Source organism: Serinus canaria, chromosome 8 (genome assembly GCF_022539315.1).
Source record: "Serinus canaria isolate serCan28SL12 chromosome 8, serCan2020, whole genome shotgun sequence".
In the NCBI taxonomy this organism is placed as follows: domain Eukaryota; kingdom Metazoa; phylum Chordata; class Aves; order Passeriformes; family Fringillidae; genus Serinus; species Serinus canaria.
In genome coordinates this window covers 5701644-5723853 of record NC_066322.1, presented here as the reverse complement: position 1 = coordinate 5723853, position 22210 = coordinate 5701644, and the positions used below count along the sequence as shown (strand labels likewise).

The 22210-nt window shown below is 37.9% G+C and overlaps 1 protein-coding gene across 3 annotated transcripts in view; it reads right to left on the bottom strand.

Moving 5' to 3' along the window:
* TUT4 (terminal uridylyl transferase 4) overlaps window positions 1-22210 on the bottom strand; it is a 44193-nt gene that overhangs the window by 20776 nt on the left and 1207 nt on the right. For 2 of the 3 annotated variants that reach the window (XM_030226367.2, XM_030226365.2), the window contains exons 2-12: window positions 14529-15202; window positions 12698-12861; window positions 9192-9308; window positions 6974-7151; window positions 4766-4854; window positions 3850-3901; window positions 3223-3292; window positions 2168-2294; window positions 1605-1724; window positions 1010-1231; window positions 681-855 (exon numbers count right to left, since the gene is read on the bottom strand). In XM_030226367.2, the coding sequence (XP_030082227.2) occupies window positions 681-855; window positions 1010-1231; window positions 1605-1724; window positions 2168-2294; window positions 3223-3292; window positions 3850-3901; window positions 4766-4854; window positions 6974-7151; window positions 9192-9308; window positions 12698-12861; window positions 14529-15090 (1876 nt within the window). In that variant the 5' untranslated portion in view covers window positions 15091-15202. The remainder of the gene's footprint in view (window positions 1-680; window positions 856-1009; window positions 1232-1604; window positions 1725-2167; window positions 2295-3222; window positions 3293-3849; window positions 3902-4765; window positions 4855-6973; window positions 7152-9191; window positions 9309-12697; window positions 12862-14528; window positions 15203-22210) is intronic. The other variant, XM_030226366.2, reaches the window with a different exon arrangement.

The window sequence follows — 22210 nt, the reverse complement described above, 5'->3', positions numbered from 1 at the left end:
GCAGGTGTCAGAACCAGAATACAATCTGGTTTTTTGAAATTATTTCTCATTTCTTCCTCAATGATTTGTCCTGCCACTTTCCATCCCACATGTTGAATAAATACTTCCTTACTTTTCCTACACTCTAGCTAAAAGTGATTGAAGAAAAGAACTGGGAGAGGAAATTAAAAGTCACAGGAGAGATCTCAACATTCACTACTCAACCTGTGCCTAGAGAATTCATTGCTTGTTTATCTGTTCTACTTTCCTTCTCACTCTTCTTGTATCTTATCGACTCATCCTTCAATGTACCTCTGTACCTCATTCTGTCTGTATGATTCTTTGTCCTCTCCATCTCCTCAAGTGTTACAGATAAGCCACTTCAGCAACATCTCTAGAAAGTGTTCAAAAGTTATTATTCATGCTTTTATAAAAATATCACCTTACATGGTTTCTTAGCCTTCCTCAAATACCCAATTTCTCTATTCTTAAGGTCAATTCAGAATGCCACACATTGCTCTGTAACTCAATGACTTTCCCTGCTTTTTAGACAGAGAAAAATTGTGTTTAAAGTGACTAAATAGCTGACAAAATATATATTTAAAAGACTTATTGTCCAGATTCTTGTAACAGAGTTGCAAGTTAAGCAAATAAAGATGCTGAAGCAGGATGACTACAGAAGTGGGAAGGGATCAGCCTACCTTCAATGGCTATTCGCCTCTTAGGCCAGTTTTTATTCTCTCTGGTTAAGAGTTCTTGTACCCGTATGCTGATGACATATTCCTCCAAAGCAAACTCCAGTGTGTAAAACTTCAAAAGTTCCAACCACAGTTGCCCCAGTGAAACTTGGTGAGGGGTTTTGAACGCTAAGAGAGACTGAAAAACATGGACACAAGTACTCAACTGCAGTAAGAAATTAATATTCCCCTTTTTTTTTTGTCCTGATTCCATCCAACATCAATGTTTAAAAATGAAAAAACAGGGATAAGAGATAGCAAATGGTTTTCAATTAAATAAAGTCAGGACTTACAATTCCATGTTTCTCTTTCACATTGCTTTGGTTGTCCACTTCTGAGCTTGTTGCCTTCTTGCCACCACCTTTTTGTTGCTCAACTTTAGCTTTGCTTTCTGCTCCAACAGAGTTTTTTGCTGCACCATTTGTGGGTGGTTTGTACTCCCACCTTACAAATTCTTCATCTTCCACCCCTTTCAGCTGGTGGTCATCTGGCCTCTTTGAATCAAAGCCTTCAATCTAACAACAATTAAAGTGGCTCTGAAACAAGACTGTGTATAATACATACAACCAACAGTTTTCAGCAAATGTAACACTGACTACTGTGGTATATTCATACCCCTCAAGATTAACAGATGTCAGAGACAGAAATTCAGAGAAATAAAGAAGAAAATAATTGCCTTTTCTCCAAAACACAGATGACAAGTGCTACAAGTGCCTTTTAAAAAAGTCTTCAGAATCATCAAGCATCATGTGCATGAGCATGAAGTACCAATGCATTTCATTTATCATTTTCTTTGGCAATCAAATTCTGCATTTTTATGAGGTTGCAGAACACAGAAACAATGCCAACAATTTAATAATGAAGTTAATATAGTACCAAATCACTTACCCAGTTGCCCAAATAGGACGGTAAAATACGTGGTTTTCTTTGTTGAAGAAAAAATATCACCATTAAGGCAAAGGAATATGAGGGAATTCCACCTTCAGCCTGACAGTCAATGTGACAGAGCTGTAAGAGAAGAAATAATTATTTTTCTGATGTAACACCAGAAGTTTAGTTTACAATCTATTACAAAGGGACAAATACTAAAGAAATGTGAGAAACATCCTAGAGTGAAATAAAAATGCTGTATCTCAGAAACTGCAGTGGTCATGCCATGTCACATACAGACAGACTACAAACTAGCAATTCATACAGTGCAGTAAGGAATACTATCTTATCATGTGTTATTCTTTTCAGTTTCACCACATTTTGTGATTGTGGGACATATTTATGCTGCCATCTCAAAGTTCAGTCAACACTGAAATGTGCTATTGTACAGTGGCACCTCACGTATGGAGGTGGGGTGAAGCCATGGCATGAAGTCCTTTCTACAAACATCCATGGTACATTAAACAGTACATTTTACACAGTGCTTTGAAAGAACTATTGAGGATAATTAAATAACTTACTCTAGCCCAGTAGCGGAAAGCCAAAACCAAGGGAATCAGGACAGGCTCCAGTTTACCAAGTGCAGCCAGCAGGTCAGTTGTAAGACAAGCCACGTCATTCCTAGCACTTACTTTGCATGTCAAACCACTGCAATCACAAATGCAGAACAGATAAAGGGTTATCACTTTGTCATACAGCTGGTGCTTGGGGCAGGGGGAGGTGGGGCATCACACCCCCTGAAATAAAAAATCCATCATGTCTCCCTATGTAAGAACCTGAATTTTTCAACAAAATGCTACAGAATATAATTGCATTTTCTCTACTATTAGCTTACTGACTGCATCTAGAACTTACAGAAGTTCACGACAGTGAAAAATACAAACCAGCATTAAGAATTTGCTCTTAAGTTCTGCCATTACTTAATCACATTATCTTGCACAGTTCAATTACCAAATATACTGTCTACATTCCAAACACTTAAACAAACTAATAAATTAATTAATACTCCAGACCTGCTGCACATTAAGACTTACATTAAGGTAAACCCACAAAACAGCTTCTCTAAAAACTTTCCCTTAGCTTCTCAGAACAATTATTTCTATTCTGTTACAAACACAGGAAAATACAAGCCCACTCTTGTTGCACTTACTTCCCCAGAGTTTCAGTCCATACCTCTGGCAGTCAAGAAATCATGTTTCATTTTGGAGGTTGCTACTTCTTAGGAATTTACTGAAACTGTCAGATGATGTGTCCTTTCTGGCAATGTGTATCTTATAAAATGTTTTTAAAGCCTTGGCTTAAAACTGCTGGCAAAAATTTTAAATAGCTGAAAACCACTCCACTTTTCCCCCAGTTAACTAAAAGGTAATGTCAGATTCCTACACCCAGCAAGTTCTGTGCAGCACAAAAACAAAAGTAGCTTTCTTTCTAGGTTACATTTCTGTGTATGAGCAATTCCCTTTTAATACAAATGTTAGCTGAATGTTACAGTAATACTTCTTGTCAGGAGTGCAGGCAAGCACCTAGCATGAACAAGGATAGTAGCTCATTAAAAACTTTTTTCAGTCACAAATACCTTTTAACATCTTTGCAAAAGACAACAGGAACTTTGGCATGGAAATCTGACTCCACATCTGAGTAGACGGCTAAACAATGAAGGAGAAAAAAAACACACTTTGGTTCAAAGGTTCTTACAGTTTTCCCAATTCTGTCTTTAAAATTATTATATTTATGTAACAACTCAAAATAAATGCTGCATAGCTAAGCAGAACCAATATTTTCTGGTTACTTTTGATGCTCACCACCAATATGAGACAGCCAGGCTGTGTTCCTGACAGAACCATGAGGCTGCAAGTTTTAGAAGTCTTGGAACAGCTCTCACTCATGTATATATGCAAGTGGAAAGCAGCTTTTGAGTTTACTGCCTAGAATTCATCATACAAAAAGTTAAAACTTTTTGCTCTGGCATCTGACACTACTGCCCCAACTTCTGTCAACCTGAACTGGAGCATTCTCTTGCTGGAACTTCTCATCTCTCATTCACACAAGCACTGGTGTTTACAAAAATCACATTCAGAAAAACAGCCCAGATACTTTGGTTAAAAACCCATTAATTTTTCTAAGTTTACAGAAAATTTAAGCATAAAAAGAACTAAGCAGCAGACGGAATGTTAAATAGAAATGAGATGCAACTAAAACTCACCACTGTTCTTCAAGATCTCAAGCACCTGGATCAGAACATCTGGCTGACTCATCTACAATGACAAAATTAGAGCAGGTCACTTTATTGAGACTAATATTTCATTTTACATTTTATTTCAAACTACTTGAGTTGCACAAGTAACTCTGTGTTCCTCAAAAAAAGTGAAATAATTTGTCAGTATTAATGAAAAAGTTAACTGTGCCTGTCTACACCATGGAAACAGGTGCCAGTAAGCCTCACAGCCAGCTTTCCTTTAGCCTACAGCTCTAGTGAACAATTCTGTTCTAGTTTTGCATTACCAGGATAAATAAAAGCACCTGCCATATATTCAACAATTTCATTGTCAATGAATACTACTAGAAATGGACAGCAATAAAGAATTTTATGTCAGGACTTTCCCAGGAGTTTTAAAAGGTTATCATTTTGAAACACGCTATCATTTTGAAACACAAGTGCAGCAGTTGAGTGTCTATCAATAATGTGCTGCTAATATCACTAAACATGAACCAACAATTTCATTTCCTGAAGAATGTCACTTTCATCCTAAATTTTGAAAGTGTGGGGGGAATCAAAACCTACAAGAGTTTACAGTCTGAATCTTGAGCTCATGGAAGCACCCTTAGCCAAGCCAACTATTTTCATACTGCTTCAGTGCTTACTCAAAAAAAATTATAAAAAGCCTAGCATAAGGTTGTCCAAGCAAAACAAAAAAAAACCCACCCAAGAATTAAAGTTATCTAAAGAGCAATGAAAGCTTCCTCCACAGCACAGATGCCATCAAATCAAACATTAGAAACTTTGTGCTCTTCTAACACCACGTGCCCCAAAAAGAAGATGAAGACAATGGAATAGAATAAATGTGGATGGGCTTGATTTAAAAACCAGTCTTAGTTAACACAAGATAATATCTACACACCTTAGGGGGGAATTTGATATCAATGTTAACATCGCTGGTCTTAAAAGCAAATCTAGTTAAGCAGGAGCCATACATCCTCAGGGAACAGTCTGGAGAGAGAGAAACATAATTATTTAACAGTTAGTAAATACATTTTTCTTTAGTGGATGATGCATACCTTGCTTTAGATACTGCACCTCACAAGTGGCACTCCCAGATTAATGAACACTGAACCCCCTTCTCACTCTTGTGAAGGGCAGGCATTTCCATAACACAGCATCACAGGAAAATAAATAATTCAAATACTGTAACCACCAAATGTCCAGCATTTTCCAAGCTGTTTTAAAGATTTTTTTGCAATAGTTCTGTTTATTTTTAATATAAAATTAAATATGAAGTAACAATAACTGTCACCATCTCAGCGTAGGATTTTATGTAACAGCTTTTGTTAACTACAGCTTGATTTCACTGCAGCTCTTAGCCAATTATAAAATTCTTTGATGCTTCACAGACTTCTGTATAAGGCACCAATCTGTTGATTCCATCAGCAAGTTCCAACACACAGTGCCTTAGAAAATATGTATATAAACATAACTTCAGTATAATCCAAGGCTCAAAGTACAGTGTCCATTCACTGTTTTAGTTAATGCAAAGATGCAGAACAGACCTAAACTAACTAGGAAATACCTACTCAGCAATAATATGAGAAATGCTATCCCATTCCATAAACAATATCCCAATTCACAATTAAATTCCTGCAGATGAAAACTTTCCTGTAATAGAAATTAGGGTCTCCCATACTTAAGCCAGCTGACAAATGAGAGTGTTCTCAATCCTTCCCAAATCCAACAGCCTGCTCAAGCAGGGTCACCTGGAGCAGGCTGCCCAGACTGTGTCCAGTAGGGTTTTGAAAATCTGCATGGATGGAGAGACCAAAACCTCTCCAGGCAACCTGTGCCAGTGTCCAACCACCCTCACAGCAAAGAGGGTTCTTCTTGTGTATCTTCCTTTATGTGTGTTCTGACCAAACTCATTCCATCAGAAACATCAACAAAACTACTCTCAGAAGAGAAAATAGATCTTACACATCCATAGCCTTAAGCCTATTTTCACTGCTTAGCAGCCCTCTCAGAATGAAAGTCTGTAAGGTTAATAATAATAATTTACAATTTCCTGCAATGGCTTATCATAGTAGAAAAACTTTTTGCATAGTTCTAATGTGAGCTCAAGAGAAAATCATGCCAGAAGATCAGATGTTTTCTACACAGTGCATGAATTAAATTTTTCTGAATTTACAACTTAGGAAAATACTGGAACATAGCTGGCTTTGAAAAGGAGAATAACAAACTGTCATTTACTATTACACGCTCCCCTTCCACTACTCCTACACCTCCACAGAAGCTCATCAGTCCAAACAAGTCAGCCAGACAAAGTAACAATAGTTTTCCTTAGGTGAAAAAGCTTTGTCTTATGCTTCCCACTATCAGTGGAAAACTCCCTAGAGTGCCAGAACAGAAGTTTGCAGTAGGAGCCACATACTAGAGAACAGATTAGCAAACCTCCACTCTATAAACCCCTATTCTATTCAGCACCTTATGTTTAAGCAGATACTTCCTAGAGCATCTCAAACTAAAGCTGATCATCCTGCACATACCAAAATCTTTCTTACAGCTGTATTTTTATAGAGCAAAGGGGGGAAAAAAAAGGTATTTCTAAAACAAATGGACTGTATAGAACAACACCTGATTCCAACATAAAAGAAATTTAAAATTTTAAACTTTTTTTTGGCAATGAGATGAATATTTTCTTCTGTTCAGATGCACTGAACACCAAACCACTGTTAGCACAAAGTCAACATCACAGCAGCTCCAAAAATCTGATTACAAACTCCCAGTGCATTAACTATAGGAGCTGATGGGAAAATCAATGCAAAGAAGCAAATATCAAATATTATCATTCTTGTTATGTTATCCCACCACTTAAAAAAGATCAATAAACACATCTGAAAGAAGGACAAATAAACACAATCATATTTTCCTCTTTTTGTACACTTGTTAATTCTTTTAAAATCAACTGCCAGCCTGTATTAAAAAGCCTGTACACATTAATATTGTACACTATCAAGAAAATTTAACCCTAAATGCACTCATTCACTATTAACGAAGGTATCAAAAAAATATATAAAAATAACGAAAACTTTTCACCTAAACTGGAGAATACTATGAATACCTGGTAAGGGCTGTTGAATAATTTTCTCCATCTCATTTACAATATCTTGCCGAATTCTGAAGTCCTCATCTGAGATGCCTTGTTCATTTGCTGCCTCGATGAGAGTGAAACTCAGAGCAGCCAACTGTGCAGACGAGGGCGGCGGGAGTGCCCGCAGCTCGTTCTCTTCTTGCTTTTCCTGAATAATTGGTGGATGAGGTAATTAAAAATTGGTATTTTAAGAGGAAAGGCTATCTCTTACTGCTATATTGGAACATGCTGGTTGCTGTTTGTGTCCTGACCAACACTTCCAAAGGGAGGAACTCTGCCTGGTCTAACTGGCAAATACAATACTGTGATCCCAGGAATGAGAGCAGATGCTCAGTGTTTAAAAGAGAAAATGTCATTTCACAGCTAGCAGCTGGAGAGGGCATCTTCTGTATTCCATTCCTGAACCACATTTTCTGACAGTTCTGAAGCAGAATTCAACCAAGAAAATAAAAAGCTGCAATTGTTCCTACATCATAAAAGTAACTGAGCTGGAAAAGTCACACAGATTTTTCACAGTGGATTGTACTTGAAGGAGAGTTATCAGAGGCAGAAAAAGTATTCCTAGCTCCAAGGAAATTTTTTAAGTTGAGTCCCATTACTGCTTAAACAGCTAGTTCCAGAAAGTACTGGATTTAGTGCACCCATCCAACAGCAGGAACGTGTCAGATGCATTGAGTCATTTGGGACTAAGTACAACAACCTCTTGTTCCACGAATTCATCAACTACATGAAAGATATGACTAAATAAATCATAACTATAAAATAGATATGCACTAAGAAAACACAGTACAGTATGAAAATGTTTCTTTAGTTCTAGGCTGCATCTCTCAACTCTTCTGTTCTTATCTGAACAAATTAAGTGTAAGAAAGAATATGAGCATTTTTAAAGTAGTATGGGATTTTTTTTAATGTCACCACATTAGGATTTTTCTTGAGTTGGGAAACCACAGCTGCTGCAGAGCTTATTTGATTGCCATGTATCTCACAGAGCTCTAAACAGGAGCATTTTATGCAGTAACATTTAAGACACACAGCTATCACTATGATGCTGCACAGAAAGCTATCTGGGCTAAGTACTAAAAAGTGAAACTGCTCCCTGTCCTCCAGAATTCCATTCAGTGCTAAAGAAACCTCATTGCTCAATTCTCATCTTCATGCCCAGGAAGCATTTATCTTCATGATAAGGAAGCATTTATAGATCAATCATAGGGCTGGCTGATTTTTTTAAGCATGATGCAATTTAGGAGACAGTGAGAGAACCAGAATCCTTTACAAACAATCACTGACCATAATGTAAAAATGTTACTTTCTGAGATTTAATGGATTTGTGGCATTTGGAATCTTCCAGGTGATGAGTTGCACATATTTTAGAATTAGAGCATTAATGAAAAACAGAAGTATGGCAAGAAATCCATGGAAACATGCAAAAGTAATTTGACTGAATTTTGGGGAATGGTTATAGAAAGAGAAATTTTAACCACCTAAATCACAAAATCCAACATACTGGGTAATCTGTAGCTCTTCATCAGCATTTACAAAAATGGGCTGGCAAGAAAATCTGTGCACCTTTTATTGAATTCCTTATATGTAACAGTTCTTTAGAGCAAACCATAGCACTGTGGTATCTGACAAAGAAACTGGCTTTCTCTTTGCAAGCCTTAGAACTGTTTTTCATATTAAGTAGAATAATAAAACCAGGGTGATGATGAATTAACTGAATCCTTCCCTCCTGTGACTCTTTGAAACGTCATAAGTGAGCCAAAGAAAAAGAAAAAAACATAAAATCAACATCCCCAGCCCAACCTCCAATCCCTGGAGGTCTTGCTACCAACGGCATTATTTTCAGAGAACAGAAAAACTGAATATATTTTTGTGTAATATATATTTCTCAACTAAGTTACCTTGCATTCTCTTACTAAAAGTATGATGAACTGCTCACTGCTCAGAGACACTAATTCAGAAGCAATGACCAAAACTGTCCTTTCCTCTTTGCCTGGACAAGTCATCAAGCCCTTCCTCTTAAACAGTAAACAGAAATTTGTGGATCTCTGCTCAGCACACAAACTTTCACCTAAATGAACATGATCAAAGAAAACAAACCACAAAAAAAAATTTTGATTTCAAAAATAAAATAAAAAAACAGATGAGTATAAGAAAGAAAAAAGTAGCCATTATTTTGTTCACTTACCATTATATTTTTCTTATGACGTTTTTCCTTAATGTGCTTGTGGGCTCCCTGGATATTTTCAATGTGGACTAAGCAGAGCTTGCATAGATACTGACAGTTGGTGTATTCTGGGGAGCGCTGAGGAAAAATTGCCATAGATTAAAACAAACATTTCTACCAGTAGTGCCTGAAAAACTCAATTCTTTGATTAATAATAAACTGTATTTAACTATTATGTAACACTTTTAATGTAAAGGTGCTTTGCAAACATTAAGCAATCTTCAAAAAACAAGCAAAAATGGATTTCTACCTGTATAACAAGAGGGGAGAGTGAGGGAAGGAAGTGAGATAACTTGAATATTACATTTCTCAGTAAATTTAGTGAGGTAAGATTAAGGCTGAAGAGTTTATGCTTCTTAGGGCTGACCTAAAGACCAGTAAGCCATTCCTCTGTCAGGTAAAGCTTTTAATTACTGGCTAAACCTCAGCATCTCCCCACCTTTCCCTGATGAGGAAGTGGCAGCAGCTCTGCTGTTGTGTCACACGGTGCTGTCTGCACCAGTAAGGGCAGTGGCTCTGCCCTGTTAGAAAGGGTGTGGCCGGGCAGCCTGGGGGAACACAGCCACTTCCCAATCACTGTGCTCAGCCAAGGGGGGATCCTCCAGCAAGGGCTGATGCTATTCCACTCTGATGGATGCTCTGGAATGCTCACAGTTGGAGACACTTGCAGAAGAAGCACCTTTTTGTACACAGAGCCTGGCAGAGATGGAGTACACAAATGGAGAGTGGCCACCTGGGAGATCCCCAAGTGTGCAAGAAGCAGCCAAATGTCCAGAGATGATGGGCAAGAAGGGAACCGGTTTTCCTAGGGTCCACAAGGGGATACCATGGAGTTTATTCAGCCAGGAAACCACTGAGACCCACTGGACTCGAAAGCAGAAAGGACTCTGCAAAGACAAGGGGCTGTTCCCAAATACTCCACTTTATCTGTCTCATCCTGCAATTTTATCTTCTTGCTCTAACAGATCACAGCTACAGAGATGGGGAACCTTTTGAAAAACTCACTGCAGAGACAAAAAAGTTTTTAAAAAAACACAGTTTAGTTTTTCTCCTGATCTGTTAGACTTTTCCAATAACTGGGAGTGAAAAAAACTACTTTAACATTTTAGCCCTAATTCTAATACATCTATATTTACTAAACCCAAACAGTATACTGAAAACACCAGATGTTTAACCAGTGACACAACAATGAATGAACATCATTTTAAGACACTGAGGTGGATCACAGATCAGTTAAACAAATTTGACTTACCATATGGAGACCTAAACCACTGTTAAATTTGGGCAAGTTTTTCCACTTACCCCTTACTGAGTTCGACCTTTTGCTTTTGGAAAAAAAAAAACAGTCTGACACTCTCCAACTACAGAGTAAATATAAATTTAAAATATTGCTTGAATTACCAATTTTTTTAAACCCTATTTTCTCTAAGACAGGGACCTAGTAAGATGAAATTAAACATCCATTTGGAAAACAACCTACAGAAAGTTACACCTGAAGACATGGGAAGATTCAAGTATTTGATGCCTGATGACAGAAGTATATAAAAAATTTTTTACCATTCTTTTATAATAAAGGATCAGCAGTAAAAGTATTTCTGAAAAATTTTGTGGTTTTTTACAATATTGGTCTGCAGTATTATGCTAATAGATGTTACCAGGAAGGCTGAATCATGCAATAAATTCTATTTTGCCTTTATTGTGAAGACTTTTAAAATCATCTAATTATGGCTAACTCCAATGAAAAGGGCAAAAACTCAAAATAACAAGACAGAAAAGTTACAGATTACTACTTGTGTAAGATAGGTGCACCCTAATAAGCCAGGTGTCATGAAATTTGTCCTTGGATACTCAAGGAGCTAATCTATAAAAGTGACAGCTGTATTTTAAAGAGCTCTCAGAGAACGGGAAGGTTGCAGATCATCAGGGAAGAGAAACTTAAGAATATCTTTTAAGGGCTAAATAAGATAAACCACGGAATTAGACACCAGTCAGAATTAGCATTCAGAAAAATACTGTAATAAATTTTTAATAAGCACATGGGGAAAAAACAGGTCAGAGGTGACAACCTGATCTGCTGCAAACATTTGCACTAACCCAATCTTAGGGTTGCTGTTTTAAAGATCAGTCATAGCTCTTGAAGAAGCAGCAGCACACGTTGTATTTGAATTTTACAGTTGTTGTCACTTGTCATAGTATCAGTCTCAAAAGGAGACCATAAACACTATCTAAATAAAGAACAGTAAGGTGGGAGCAGAACTGCTGAGAGAACTGTCCTCAGAGCACTCCTACCTAGAAGAATGTAACAAGTATTCTTCAGCAGGGTCCTTGTGGGGGCAGAAATATCCACACTTTTGTTGAAAAGGTAGGAAATGCAACAGAGAGTGCGCTGACTATAAATGTACAAGATACTGACTTGGAAGAAGACACAGAAAATGTAAAATGACAAAAATTCAGATATCACAAAAAGTTAAAGAAATTGAATAAATAACCTCCAACTAAATTATACCACAGTAAAGTATCATTCCTTAGGTACTATCAATTGCAAAACATACAGGGCTGGGAACACCTGATGGACCAATTCTTAAGGAAAGGCCATGGGAATCATTGCTGGTCCAACTTTAAGCCAACATCCTACTGCTGCTGTAAAAGTAGAGATCCTAAACAAAAATGCCATATTTCAGAGAGAAGAAGTCAGCTTTCCTCTTTATATGTAAGACTTCAGCTGAAATTGCATGTTCAATTTTGAACATCACTTCCACAATGGGTGTCAAGAGAAATGCAAAAAGAATGAACCAGGAACTAAAAACCCTCAAGATCAATGCACAAAGAGAGCCTAAAAGAGGTCTGACTGCAGGAATGGGAATGATTTTCCTATGTGCAGAATGTTATGAAAAAGAAGTAATAAACTTTTGGTTATTTTCCTAGGACAACATATGAGGGATTAAAATGCTTCCATAAGATACTAACAAAATCTTCTGGGATGCCTTCACTGACTTCAATATTTGTGTCACTAGAGATAATACTAAGAACAATTTAGGTGAACATTTTAAAGCAGTCATCTCCAATATAGCGACTGGGAGTGGTGAGAGACACTAAACAAAGTTTAAGGTTCTTTTAAGTCCTGCATTCTGAATTTCCAGAGAACCTGATTTAAATCTTATAAGATAAAATCTTATTTAAGTACTGGAATTGTAAACCTTCAGATCTAGAAAATTTAAAAAATAGTGTTGCAAAGGCTACATGTGCCACAAAAGGAACACAAAGTTTCTAATCCATATAATCTGCCAGGATGAACAACTAGTCAACTACTGGAGACACTACTTTAGATCAGAAAGTGACTCATTATTAACAAGAAAGAAACAAGAGGCAGCAGGCTGTAGTAGAAATACCACCCAACCAGAAATATGGTGATGATAATGAAAGAGGACACACATTTTCTCTTTTATCTGATAAATAACCCAACCTACTTTTTCAAGTCGGGAGATATAATCTCTTTCCAGACGTTCTTCAGCTTGTTTCAATCCTAGCTGCTGTTCAACTGTCAGATTAGATTCATCAATAACACCAGTGTTTTCTAAATAATCCGCTTCCAATGTATGTTCTTTTGTTGATTCAGAATTCTTTATTTTACCTAAAGCAAGAAACAGTTACTTTCTTCAGAGTCATTCAAGGAGAGAAAAAGTGAAAATTAGAGTACAGAGCAGCTAAGAACCAGACAAATTAGAGCTACATTCCAGTTTTCTATCCAAACACTGCCCAAGATCACCTTAAACATTAAAATCGTTCTAGTATGTTAACCAATATTATAAAAGGACTTCAGAGACTAATCTGCTACTGAGAGTGCTGTCAAAAACACAAAATAAAAAGGTAGATTAATTCTGTGTTTCAGTCAAATTCACAGTCTCTTAAATTGTTCAAAGCAAGAAAGGGTTTTGCCATCCAGAACACAGTAAACAAGCTCCCGATGCCCTACTGTAAAAGAAACAATAAATATTAGGCATAAAATTATTGTGCACAACACATTTTGTAAGGAGGTAAGTCAGAGAACTGCCTCAAAGACGTTCACCCAAATGACCCCACAGAGCCAGGCAGCAGGCAAATCCCAACCCTGAGCCTGGAAGCTGCTGGAGTCACACCTGAACGCTCCGTGACACCTCTCGCCCACAGGCAGCAGCCACTGAGCTCTGCAACGCTGCTACTCCCAAAAACTCAGCCCAGTGCCACAGGGCCAGTTCCTCCACATGCCTATGCATTGGTCACAGGCCACTCATCTCTGCAAACTTCTACAACAAATTATTCCAGTCGCTTTTACATAAGCAAGAGTGAGGGTTATTTGTGCTTTGTCTTTTCTTTTCCTTTTTCTTTTCTTTCAAATGAGATCGGTGCCCCCAGACTAGCAAGGAATCAAAGCTAAGTTTTCAAGTCCTGGTTTCTCAGTGACAGATGGTCCCCACAGCACATAATGGGGGTCTACAAAGAGCTGACTGATCACAGGATGTTGCCACTTGAACTTGTTTTTCCTGTTAAACACTATTAAGGCAGCTAAAAAACCACATACTTTGTTATTTTCCTTGTATTTCCATACAAGCAACTGCTGTAGCTGTGGGAAATACTTCAAACACTGGCTGGCATATTAAAACAGCATTTTCATTAAAAAAAAAAGTATTCTAAAGAAGTGTGACAAATTCTGAGCTATGGAATTAGCCTGGTGAGACAAAGCTCGATCAATATATTTAATTTTGACATTGAAAAACGTGTAAGAAATGCACACTCATAAGGGTAACCATTGATGGATGACAGGTATTCCAGGGCTCCCTAAATCAAAAAGCCACCTGCCAAAGCCTACTCAAAACATTTTTAGTAACAAAAAGAGCACAATGGTCACAGAAAAGAAGCAAGTATTTCCCCTCTATGTATAATAGGAACTTTCCTTGCCCATTTTCCCCCTGATCTTTCTGAAAAGAAGTAATAACTGGCATTTCCCTGAGTGGCAACAATATTACGAAGGGTTCCCCCTTCCTAAGACACCATATTCACAAAATTGCCTAAAACCCACGCACACTAAGTAGCTTACAAAGATGTTTAGGTCTTAGGCATAAGAAAAAAGGACAGCTATTATGATAATCTCTTGTTCTCTAAGCAATATGCTTGTATGAACATCATGTTCTTTCTAAATGCAACCAGCAACTTCGTACAAGTGAAAAAATAACACCAACAGAAACATTTCAAAGCCCATTTCAGACTGTCAGCAATTGCACCAGAAGAAAATGGAATAAGGCAGTGTTAACTAATACTCACTGAAGTCATCAGGCTTATGGTCCATTTTTCTTTGATCTGCAGCAGTCTTACCAGGATCACCAGCTTGATCAACACTAGTCTTCAAAGTATGAACTCCCACTGGATTTTCCAGCACCAGTTTCCCTTTCTGAGTAGCTGTTAAGCTTTCCATACTGATCCCATTCCCTGAAACATGGGAGCCTGAAGCGTTTTCTCCCACTGGTTGGGCATTTGTCTGTTTTAGATTTTCCACTGCTGATGATAAATTAGAAAATTTTTTTGCTTTTCCATGACTTCGATCCTGAACACTTGATCCCAAATCTTTAGTTCCAGGAATACAACTATTTACTTTGCATGATTTATTTTCTACTTGTTTTTCAGAACAAACATCATTTTGTTTATTTTTTCTGCTGCTATTCCCACTTGGAGAACTTCTCCCAACATCTTTCACAGATTTGTCATTTCTATTATATTTATAATTTTGATTAATTGTAACTTTGACTGTTTTGCCTTCCTCACAGACAAGACGGACAGACTTCCTTGGGTCATGATTTCCATTCTTTGAGCTCTTGGCCTCTTCCATTATAGTGAAGACCTGCTTCTCCTGTCTCGAGACCACTTGAAGTGCAATTCTTCAGCAATTTGCCGTTGATTTTAAATCCTCTGTGCAGGCAAGGATCGTAGCTGATTGTCTACTGAAGAAATAATGATAAGACATTTTTAAAAACTGAGGAAAAAGATTAAATCTCTATGCAGACAGCACATTAAATAAACTTCTCTTAAGGAAGGTGTTAATACAAATTATTATAGGAAGCATATTCCCCCCACAGGCATAAGTACATTTTCACAATACATTCCAGTATTAAAGTAAAACTCATGATAAGTTTGATGATTTTGATTTGTATTTAAAAGACGAGGGCTACAAAGAGAAAAAAAAATGGCAGAATATGCTAAAAAACACTCAATGATAAACCTGCCAACAGCTTGCTTTTTTCTTTCCTTCCTATTTCTGGCTTTCTGAACAAAAACAAGAACCAAGATGTCTGCAACTACACTGGGAAAAAAAAGAAAAAAATTAACACATCTAAAAAGTACCACTCAATAAATGCACAGCTCAAATTAGCCACTAGAGGAAACTAATTCAGTTTCCAGCAAGCAAGCTCCATTTTATTAACTGATGTAAAAAAGCATTTAGAGATATAGCTCAAAGTATTAATAATAAACCTGACCAATCACCTGCACCTCCTACTCTCATATAAATTAACTGCCAGCAATTAAGTAAGATTTAAAAAAATAAAAAGCCACAAATAGTAAATATTTTGTTTAGCTACAGATTAACTTTCCTCATCTAAACCTCAGGCCTTTAGGTGGTATATGATCATCTGAGATTTATGTTGGAGACAACTCAAAGGTTGTGTTTCCAGTGGGAGGAGGTTCAGCACAAGTGGGTCTGTTTGTAAGGAATTAATCTTACTAATATAGAAAATGAATGCAAGAATCTACAAGAACTTGGATATTTTTTTATTGTAATAACATTTAGACAGCAATTGAAAACTCTGAGAATGCAGCATTAGACAAAGAAGAAAACTATTTTTGTAAAACTATAACAAAATATGGAGTGCAGAAATTCTCTCTTTCCTGTCCAGCTGCATATTTGCTAGGTAAATGCATGACCCATGGAAATTTCTGGGTTTTAAAGAACCCATCACTTACCATTTAGTGAAGAAAAAAAAAAAAACCAAAAAAGTAAAGTCTATGAACTACAGCTATTAAAAGTATCACAGCATACTTTTGTACTTTAAAAACAAGGACCAGAATGAAGGATCAGATTAAAATGTCGTCTTAAGAAAAAAAAAAACAACAACAACCAAAAAAAACTTTTTTAATATTATCAGTATGAAGTACAGTAATTTTTTTTTCTGGCTATATAATACAGTTACTATCTCATTTTAATAAGACACAAATCAGAAATTACTTCAGGACACAAAGCATGTACTAAAAAGGGTTATCTTAAGTCTCTATTGATATAATTGAAAATATGTATCTTTCAAAGGTGAAAAAATCAAAGAAACAAACAAAGCCCACAAGAATTTTCCTGAAGATGCTGTTAGCATCACACTCTTTAGTAAAATATAAAAACTGAAGAAGAAAAAAATCTCCATTCCTAAATTTGTTCCAATGGCTAAGTATTTTATCTCACAAGTACATTCAGTTAATATTGCAACTATTTTCTATTAAATACTGATTGCACCTGGTTCTTACTTCTAGATCAAAAGTCCCAAAGATTAAATATTTGCCTTTGGATTGTAGCCAGTCTTACCCATAGCAACTCTAACCAAAAAGAAGCAGGAACTCCTGCCCAGCCGTACCAGCACTGCTGAAGCCTCAGGGTGGTAAGGAGAGCCCAGGGTCCCCAAGGTTAGATAAATTCAATTTAGTCCAGTACCTGACACCAGTACAAAGCTCTGCTCTACAGACTGGTGAGCTGTCACAGCTCTGTACACGTCACTGTATTTAACCCATACGGTGGGTTTGGTTTTTAATTTCATGTAATCAGAAGAGAAATGGGAACATGATTTTTCAAATTCTAAACTAATCATGCTTTACTTGTTCAACCTGAAGAGGGGAGAAAAACTCCTCAAACCACCAAACAAACCCGAAGCACAGAAGACACAGCAATTCCCCGTTGAGCTCCGGCCGGGGCACACCGAGGCCAGCCCCAGGCTCGGGGGAAGCGGCGCGGGGCAGCCGCAGCTCCGGCCGGAGCCGCACCGCCCTTCCCTCGCTGCCAGCGCCGGGCTGCTCCCTCCTGGGGCAGCTCTGCCGGCAACCAAACCGGAAAACCAATCCATCCGGACATAAAGCTGGCACCAGGCAGGAGGAGGAGGAGCACGCCTGGCAATAACAAACAACTCGTAGGGTGGGGACAACTCCTGTTGGCACCGCTTCCAGATTAAAGCTACCGTGAAACTCCGGCATTGGAGGAGAAGTGGGGCTGCATTTTGGTTTTTTTATGTGTCACGTTGTTAGAGTCAAATTTTAAAAGTAGGTTTTAAAAAAGTATTCAAATTTTTTTCATCTCATCCATTCAATTATATATTCAAAGAGAATATATAGTCTTTAGTCAAATGGGAAAAAGTAACTAAAGAAACTGCTAGTAAAAACTAGAACCCAGCGAATGATTTGAGTACTGTGATAGTGTTACATATCAAGAATGTAATCAAATTTAAGTAGATAATGTTAAAAAGCATATATAGTCTTTATTCCTAAGAAATAAGAATAAAGAGAGGTTATGACATTTCATAAGACAATACTCTGTATGAAATAAAAGTCAGGAGTTCCACAATGAATGCAGAATCTGAAATGCAAGTGCAATAATAATGCTGCTGAACTTTGGGATTTCTTTTTCTTTTCTTTTCCTCTTTAATACTGAAATGATTTAGCAAACAAAAAATAATGTTAACTGCTGCCAGATATTCAATAGTTACAATCTCACAACAAACTGCAAAATAAACCAACCAATAATATTCAGTATGAGAAACAAAAAGAGACCTCTCCTGAACACAGGACAGACACAAAAAGATCATCCTCTGTCAGACATTGGCCATCTACATATGACAGAGGAAGAGAGGGAAATGGGGAAAGGAGTGCCTCTAAAAAAATAAGTTGGATGGAAACAAAGCACTGAAGTGGAGTGAATCAGTGCTGAGGTGGCATCTTCGTAGAAACCTGGATGGCACGTCTTATTCACAAGCTCAGGCTCATACCAAATTGCCAGAGCTGGAATCAAAGCAGAATTTTCTTCCAGTGAGGCTGGCAACAAAACCAGAGCACTTCTCCTGTGTCTGCAAAATGGGGTATGATTAACCTGTCTGAAACCAGTTCAGCATATTTCAATAATTCAATATCCCAGTGTAACATGGGACTCAGTTTCCCCTGCTTTCTGAGTCTACAGTGCCAATTATTCCTCTGAAATCTAGCTCTTGGCTCTTTTTAGAAAAATAATCTGGCTGAAATACTACAGCTTGAGGTCAGACAAGATACCATCTGACCTTAAACTCCAGAAAAATATAAAAATCTATACATATCTACAGCAACCAAATTAAAAATGTTTTAAATCAGCTTTGGTTAGAATTCATTTTAGGTTCACAAAATGAAGAAATGAGAATGTTTCACTTTCATTTTTGCTGGTTTCTTTTGTTTCCTTCACTTTGCATTTGAATTGCAAAGAATCAGACTAAGGCTTACTTCCAAACAGAGGGAAAAAGAAAACCACCAAAAAACTTTCAAGAAGATATGTCTACCTCTTCTTCCTCTCAAGTTGTTCCACTGTATTCAACTCCCTCAAACACATACATTTGGAGTCAGAATTTGACATAACAGGGCCTCTTCAAAGATGAAGGCCAAGTTAAACTGTGAGCTCTTGCCTTCTGAGTTGTTCTTTAGCAAAGCTTTTTTTAATAATTTCATTAACAGCAGAACTGACTCCACCTGGTTTCCTAGACATTCATTTTGTGCTCCTCTGTCACACTCTATATCACAGCCCCTTGGGCAAGCAGAGCAGACGTGCTGGAGCCCTGTCTGATTTGTAGCTACTCCCTACAAGGAAATGGAACTTCCTCCTGCTTCCCCCTCAGCAGAGACCTCTCCTCTGTTTTGGCATAATTGTTCCAGAAAACAGACAGAAACTCAATGACCCTTTGCCATTACTTCAAATATGTTCTAAAATGTGGTCCCAACTGGCTGAAACGCCCAAAAGTAGGGACTACAGTGTAGAAAGGCAACTAAAGGGAAAGAGAACAGGCTTTTAAGTTTTGTTTCCCTGGGGAGTACTAGATAAAATATAAACACAGAAAGTACTACAAACATAAGTGTTATCACCCTGTTTCTATAAAGCATTCCCTCCTTTGAGATAGGAAAACTTGTATTTTATCCAAGACCTGCTTTTATCTCTCCCATTATGATTGTCCTTAAGCTCAAATCTCCCAGCCAGCCTTCCAACACTAAGTGGGGTGATTAACCTCAGTTCCCCCCTCGCCTCACTACCAATACAGCCCAGCCAAACTTCCTCAACAAAAATAAAAGGAAATTCTGCAAACAAAGGTTACAGCCACAGTCAGGAGCAATAGGAAAGGTTGTCTTCTGCACTCTGCTCAGAGTGCAGCACAGGTGATGTCTACAGACAGCCCAATGTGCTGAAACAGGGCGGGGGGGGGGGGTCTTTTCTGACTGTTTACAGCCTTAGGCCCATTTTTCTGTCTGAGAACTTCTACAAATCATTCAAACCTCTCCCATGTTCTTTGTCAATAGTTTTTAAAAAATTATCACACATTTATGTTTGGTTTATGATGAAATAGACATAACTCAGTACAACCTACTACCCATGCTTGATGTTTTTCCAAATAAAACTATCAGAGATTACTGCCACTAAAGAGCTTCAGACTCCACCAGCACTAAACCCATCGATATTCTTAGTAACAAACATAAGTGCTACATAGTGTTCCAGAACTTCCCCTTACTACAGGCTATAGAATTTATCCTGGTAAGGATAATAGTGCCAAAATCTAGCCAGAAGAAAGCACAGTGTAGTAAACTTTAATAAACAAATCAAGGATGCAACAAAACTGGCACTCTGGGCTCAGTGAAGATAGGAAGCTCTAATGCTGTATTTATTAGTGGAAAATTGAAAACTTCTAAGGAGTCATTAGATATATAACTATGTTTATATACATATGTAAAAATATATAACACTGTATCGAGATGATATCTGATTTACAGAAGTACTGCTGAATAAATGAAGTAACAAGAAAGGCTTTGACCGATACAAAACTTAGTAACATATGTAGGTGCAAATATCTTATGATTAAATTTTGAAGTGAGCAAAATATGCTGGATGGGAGATCCATAAGGGATATGCTTGTTACAGATTACTCTGCATTGACTCACTGTTTTTTCTACAGCACTGTATGACTCACTGAGAAGGTGAGAAAAACTAACGTCACCCAACGCCAAGAACTACCTCTTTCTGACCCTACTACTGCTGCTGCCACCCGTGCCAAGCTCGGGAAAGCTATCCTCTCTCAGCCCCATCAGCGGGGTTACAACAGTCTCCCCCACCTCTCTATTCCATATAGGCTCCTCATGCTTTTGCACATTTTGGTTCTGATCCTGTGTTTTACTGCAATAGTCCTTTACACCTCAGACCCAACTGCAGCAAACCCTGAAGCCAGAAGAGGGGCAGTACCTGCCCCAAGTCTCCCCAAATGCTACACCGTTCATGCTGAGAGCAGAGCAGGAACTGATACAAGGGAGCTCTAACTTCAAAACCAAACACACACACCAGTCCAAGTACCCGAGAGGAGGCTGGGGAAGCACAATACAGCACTGCACTGCTTTAGAGCCTTTCAGAGGCTTCCAGAGGCCTCAAACGATCACAAAACTGGTTTAAATGGCAGCCACACACTGAAACCAATTTTTCCACCTTGATCTTAACCTTCACTTATGCTCAGTGCTATGCTAAATGACAATACAGCAGTATGTATTGTGGCAGAGAAGCTTATCTGGATCTTGTATTTAAACAACAGTGAGCCCTTCACTCAAACTGGAATCGTCGAGGAAGGGATGGTCTTTTGAACTGCTCCATACCAGCTACAAACCAGTTCACAAACCACAATGAAAGCAAACAGATCTTCCACCAGTACGCTCATGCCTCTTCACCAGCATCCAGCACTTTCCCTACTGGAAGAAACATGCTGAAAATCACAACTTCAGGAAAGCTGTCAAGAACACAGCCACACTCAGCGGACTGAGTCACAATCGTTTGTAACACAAAACTGATTCCAGACTCCTGTGTCAAGCTTTGCTGACACTGAAAACTAAAATCAGAAAGTTACTTCTTGTTGGCAGCAGTATTTCATGCATCAACAGAAATGAAAATAAAATCTAAGAACATCTGATAAACTGGGTTTTTTCCAAAGACTTGCTGAAACCTTAGAACCAAAATTACAAACCAAGGATACAGTATGAGTACACATGCATGTATGCATGCATTTCTGTGAAAACAAAAAGTAAAAATTAAATTCATGTGCACTGTTGCAAAATTTAGGTCTTTTGTATTTCTAAGTCAAACGATTTATCAGGCAATATACAAAACAGTCTTAATGTGCCAAAAGCACAAGAAATGTTGAGTTTCACTGGATTGCTTCCATTGTGCAAATTAATCCACTAAGCAAATTGCAGGATCCTTCTTCCCATGGGTTCTCAATACAAGTCAGTACCAGTATTGCATTATTTCACTAAGATAGTGACAAACTTAATGTAGTAGAAATACTTTGTAAAGTTTAAAAAGCCAGGATTGCAAACTGAACACAGAATATACTCTCAGACAGTCAGACTGCCTTATGGTATCAACATGAATACAACAATCCTGAACCGTGACTGACAAGCAGAGCCACAAGACAGTTAAGAGGAGCTCCTCAGGAATATCTTGCTTTCAAGTACAACACAGGGAAATCCTGTCCCCCTTTCTTTCTCCCCATTGCAGCAATTCCCCTCAGAGGAAGAACCGGATGAATGCCCTACACAGTGCAGGTGTCCTGGGGCATTTAGCACAGCAAGCTGAGGTATGAGAAAAAAGTCCCAGCTGTCCTCTGTGCAAGAACAGAACACAAGAAGAACTTTCTGATCCCTCTGTGTCTATCTTC